At 38.0% G+C, this 5021-nt stretch overlaps 2 protein-coding genes across 2 annotated transcripts; both read left to right on the forward strand.

Moving 5' to 3' along the window:
- Positions 1-83: 83 nt before the first annotated feature.
- On the forward strand, positions 84-756 carry LOC9298507 (peroxisome biogenesis protein 1). Its single transcript, XM_002862381.2, has 2 exons — positions 84-389; positions 483-756. Exons 1-2 carry the CDS (start codon positions 87-89, stop codon positions 519-521), a joined length of 342 nt encoding a protein of 113 aa, XP_002862427.2. The 5' UTR covers positions 84-86; the 3' UTR covers positions 522-756.
- Positions 757-1343: 587 nt separating this feature from the next.
- Positions 1344-2959, forward strand: LOC9298505 (VQ motif-containing protein 31). The gene is made up of 3 exons (XM_021033374.1): positions 1344-1666; positions 2311-2612; positions 2706-2959. Exons 2-3 carry the CDS (start codon positions 2354-2356, stop codon positions 2957-2959), a joined length of 513 nt encoding a protein of 170 aa, XP_020889033.1. The 5' UTR covers positions 1344-1666; positions 2311-2353.
- Positions 2960-5021: the final 2062 nt, after the last annotated feature.

Here is a 5021-nt window from a genome sequence, read left to right on the forward strand (position 1 = left end):
TAGCCATTCCTATCAGATTGTGGCATTCATTTGTTGGTTAGACAATATGTAAATTAGATATATATATATATATATTACAAGTTAAAATGACAAAAATTCTTTCTGCATTTCTGCAGCTTCCAATGGCTGATGATATTGACTTAGAGCCTATAGCTTTGATGACTGAAGGCTTCAGTGGAGCTGATCTTCAAGCTCTTCTCTCAGATGCGCAACTTGCAGCTGTACACGAGTATCTGAACAGAGAAGATAAACCTGAGACCGGAACTACGCCAATAATAACCGATCCTCTTTTGAAGTCGATCGCTTCTAAAACTAAACCATCAGTTTCCGAAACCGAGAAACAAAAGCTCTATGACATATATAGCCAGTTTCTGGATTCAAGAAAATCGGTATCTCTCTCCTCTCCACCCTAATTTCTCTTCACTTTGATACACACCCAGTAGTTGATTACTAACAACATCAAAATCTTATTTTGCTTGTAGACAAGAGAAGCAAAGGGCAAAAGGGCAACCTTAGCATAATCAAAGGTATTACAAAGACAAAAAAGAATGGTTACATTGTAGAAATTACATGATGTAAAATTTTCTTTATGCTCAGTGTTAGCATTATAGTAAAAAAAAAAAAAATGGTTGAGGTTTGGAATAAAGATAGTTAGAGAGCCATATGGTAAGTTCTACAAGATTCAAACGACTATAAAAACCTCTACAGTAATAAGATTCATAAATTTGTTTTGGTTGTTTTGGAATTTTAGAAGCTGTAATATTTTTATAAAAACAAGATATGAAAATTGTACTATTCAAGTTCCTTAATTTTGTATATGAAATGAAATAAAAAACGCTATACAAAAGAGTCAACTATTATCGCACAACAAAATTTAGTCCACAGAAAAAAAAAGGGAAAAGAAATGACACCGTATTGGTAACTCACAGGTAAAAATTGTTGCCTCCTATCTTTGACAATGCCAGTTAATAATGTTGTTAATTGTTATGGCCATAACTTGAAATGAGTCAACAAAACTAACCACAGAGGACGAATAGAGGCAGTTAAAGAAACTGTCATGAGTTCAGTTAATAATATCTCATCACATTCAATAGAGACTGCCAAAAAAGAAAAAAGAAAAAAGAAAAAAGAAAAAAGAAAAACCGATTGGTTTATGAATTGGGCGGGGGAGAGAGGTTGCTGTGACGTCTCTCTCTACCCATCTCCTTAACCGAAACGGCATGCATTTCTTCCTTCTTTAACTTCCTTTCTCCATTCCTTCACGACAACAATGAAATAAACTCATCACAAATTCTGTCATTTTGATGTTTGACCAAACAAACTAAGTTCTATAAACAAAATAATACAAGTTCTTTTTTTTTTTTTTTTGTGTGACAAAAACCCAAACCCAAAAACGGTTAAGAACAAGGGAATAAAAGAGTCATTTTCCTCTTTCCTCTCCATATTCTTCTCCTGATTTTCCTCTTTTCATTTTCTTCTCTTTTCTGGTAATATGAACAAGTTCTGAGCTGTGACCATTAGACCAACAACAGTCTTTATATCTTCTTTTAGTTCTTTCTCTCTCCCTTTTATTTCCTTCTCCTGTTTTAAGTTCCTATTTCTTAAAAAAAAAACCGGCATTCTCATTTTATTTTACCTCCACTTGCTGCCTCGGCTTGCTCTTCAGGTATGTCTTTGGTCCTTTTTTCTTCGTTCTCTGTGATTCTGTAGGGTTGCATAGAACAGAAACCCAAAAGCTAGAGATATAACTTTGGTTATCAAATCGTAAAATGAATGATACATAAAAACTTTATAAACAGTTCTCTCATCATATGAACAAGTAACCACCATAAAGATGATGATGAAGAAGATAGATTTAGGTCATGAAAAACCCTCTTCATTGTCATTCCCACAATTAGTAATAGCACCAAACTTCGACATAGATTTTTGAGTATACAACAAGTCAAAGCAAATTCAGGAAAAGCCAATTTTTTATTGTTTTTTACACGGATACATTTAAGAAGCTAGTTCTCTTTTTAAAATGGTGAGGTTTGAGTACACGACTACCTCATCTGTTGTATCTGTAGCTATTTATGTTTTGAGTTGCTTGTTTTTGAAAAATTATGACCAAGGAAATCGTTAAGAAATATCAAATCTTGGATTACAAGAAGACTTCTGAGTATTTTTACCTTCCATCAATCTCATCTCTGAACTCACATGAAGTTGACATTCCTCGGTTCTCTTGATGGGACTAAAATGTGAAAAGTCACCTTTCATGTTTGAATATTTTTCATCTTCTCATCAGCTGAACAAACGGTAGTTTTGTTGCAGGTCAGAGGACAAAGATCGGTGTAAATCAAAGAAGGACTTACATATGAATAACAAAGGGAGTCAGAACGTTGCAACCTGCAAGCCTGTCACTACATTTGTCCAAACTGACACCAACACTTTCAGAGAAATTGTGCAGCGCTTGACAGGTCCATCAGAGAACAACGCTGCAGCAGCAACACCAGAAGCAACAGTGATAAAAACCGCCATACAAAAGAGGCCGACTTCAAAGCTCCATGAGAGAAGGCAATGTATGAGGCCAAAGCTTGAAATTGTCAAACCTCCTCTAAGCTTTAAGCCCACTGGTACGACACCATCATCTAAATCTGGTAATACCAACCTTTTAACAAGTCCAGTGGGCACCCCTTCTTCATTGTTCTCTAACTTGTCCTTGATAGAAGGGGAGAAAGCAGAACCAGATAGTTGTACAACAAACATCGAAGAAGAGGAGAAAGCCATTAAAGAGAGACGCTTTTACTTGCATCCATCGCCAAGGTCTAAACCAGGGTATACAGAACCAGAATTGCTTACTTTGTTTCCTTTAGCATCTCCCAATTCGAGTGGAAACCATAAACCCGACAGATTAATCATAAGCTTGTTCTCTGTCTATTACCCCCCAAGATTTGTAACATGTAGAGTTTCACAACAATAGTATAATTGGAAGAGGAAGATCGTTCGCTTACATTATCTCACTCAAGATATGTCTCTGTAAAATATGTGCAATGTCCTTGTGTAGACCATCATGATCTAGCTTTGCAGCTTTTTTCATCTATTAAAACACCACAGGCTCTTTCATCTGAAGATATAAAGCATTGACTAAGTCAAAAATACTGTCTCTACGAGGGTGAGAACAATCTCCAGACACAAAAACATCCCTTTTCCCATCCACTTCTAGCCAGCTACATCCTGCTGGCTTTTTCATTTCCCTTTTCTTCATTAGGTTTCTCAACTCCATCACGCCTTCCCATTTAGCATCTGCAGCATACATATTCGATATGAGAACGTGGTTTCCGGTGTCGTCAGATTCAGCTTGCAAAAGATGATTTGCAACTGAGTGCCCCAGATCCATCCTATTATAGGTTGTACACGCCCTTAACAGTTAAGGACTCTGAGATTGTCCGGTTTATAAGCTTAAATATGGTGTAAGATCAGCCAGTTTTTACTCAGATTGTGACTATATGCAGTCTGTAACAAACTCAAGGTTCATTAATTAGAAAATGGAGTTGATCTTGGATCCAGTTTGCTAAAAGAGTCTTTTTGGTCACACTACAAGAGAGATGACATGAGAGTAGATACCTAAATTTTAGGCCTATTCTTGACTATTGAAATTTAGAAAGTAGAACTTTAGTAAACTTTAATAAACGCAGGTAAAGCCATTGTTGCCAATATAGATTGGTGATATGAATTAAACCATATTCTAAATATGATCCTTGATCAAATGTTTATAAGAAATGGTAAGCATATATTTGGATTGAAAAAATTGTAATTAAGATTGTGTTTGAGTTTGACCATAATTGATTCAGAGATGGAAAACTTGGTGGGCAAGTCCCTTCCTTATATGGATATGGAAAACTTGGCAAGCAAGTCTCTTCTTCTATATTTATGGAGGATTTTTAAGATGTGAACATCAATTAAGTGCTTGACAAAATATAAATTAGGTTTTTTGCTAACAACATTCATGTCTCTGCTTCTCAATCAGCCTTCGAAGCTACCTGTGGTGGTTAGATCCTCTCCTCTTGGCTCCAATGGCTTCTCGTCTTCCTTGCTGCAAACCCCTCCTTGTAGCATCCTCGGCGTTGTTCCTTGCCATTGGGATTTCGGTCAACTCGTGATTTGGAATGCTAATGATCGTTGCTTGACTTATACGAAGAAGAAGGTGTCTCTGGAGTTGACGGATCAAAAAAAGACGGTTTTGATTGGGTCATCTCATGGCTGGGTAGCAACTTTGAAGGATGACGGAAGAGTGCGTCTCCAAGACGATCTAAACCCGGTTGCATCGGAAACAGATCCGAAACACTTTTTGCTGCCTCCTCTTGTAACTCTGCCTCATTGCCAAACCCAAATTGTCACCAACGTGGCAATGTCCTCATCTTCTCCAGAGGACGAGGACTGTGTTGTAGCTGTCAAGTTCATGGGACCTCAGCTTAGCTTTTGCAGACCCGCTCAAAGGAACTCCGAGTGGATCAACATCAGAATCGAAAACCCCTGCTTCTTCTCCTCCCGAGTCATGTTTTTCCAAGAAAGATAACATGTTTCGCATACCCGGATCTGGAGGCCACCTCATAGCATCATGGGATCTCAGTTGTTCACACAAGCAGCACAATATTAATCCCAAGTTCCACAAGTTGCGATTTGAAAACTTTGCCCAGCTAACGAAGACCAGACGCGAGCGTATGCATTCGTGTTTCACCACCGAACACTTGGTGGAGTCACGAACAACCGGTGAAATGTTTGTGGTTAAGTTGTACAGGAAGACCGTTGACATCATCCACCCTGTTCTTCCCCGATTGAATACACAAGGTTTGAAACACTAGGTTAATGGTTTTCAGGCTAGACGAACAAGGAAACGCTGTTTACACTCAAGACATTGGAGATCTCTGCATTTTCATCTCAAGGTCTGACCTTTCTGTGTACCTGCTAGCTCCTTTCCCGGCATGTGCCCTAACCGCGTCAAAGTCTATGATTTCCACGAAAGCGGAACTATGATCTGCTAA

The sequence above is a fragment of the Arabidopsis lyrata genome (assembly GCF_000004255.2).
Source record: "Arabidopsis lyrata subsp. lyrata unplaced genomic scaffold ARALYscaffold_487, whole genome shotgun sequence".
Taxonomy (NCBI): Eukaryota; Viridiplantae; Streptophyta; class Magnoliopsida; order Brassicales; family Brassicaceae; genus Arabidopsis; species Arabidopsis lyrata.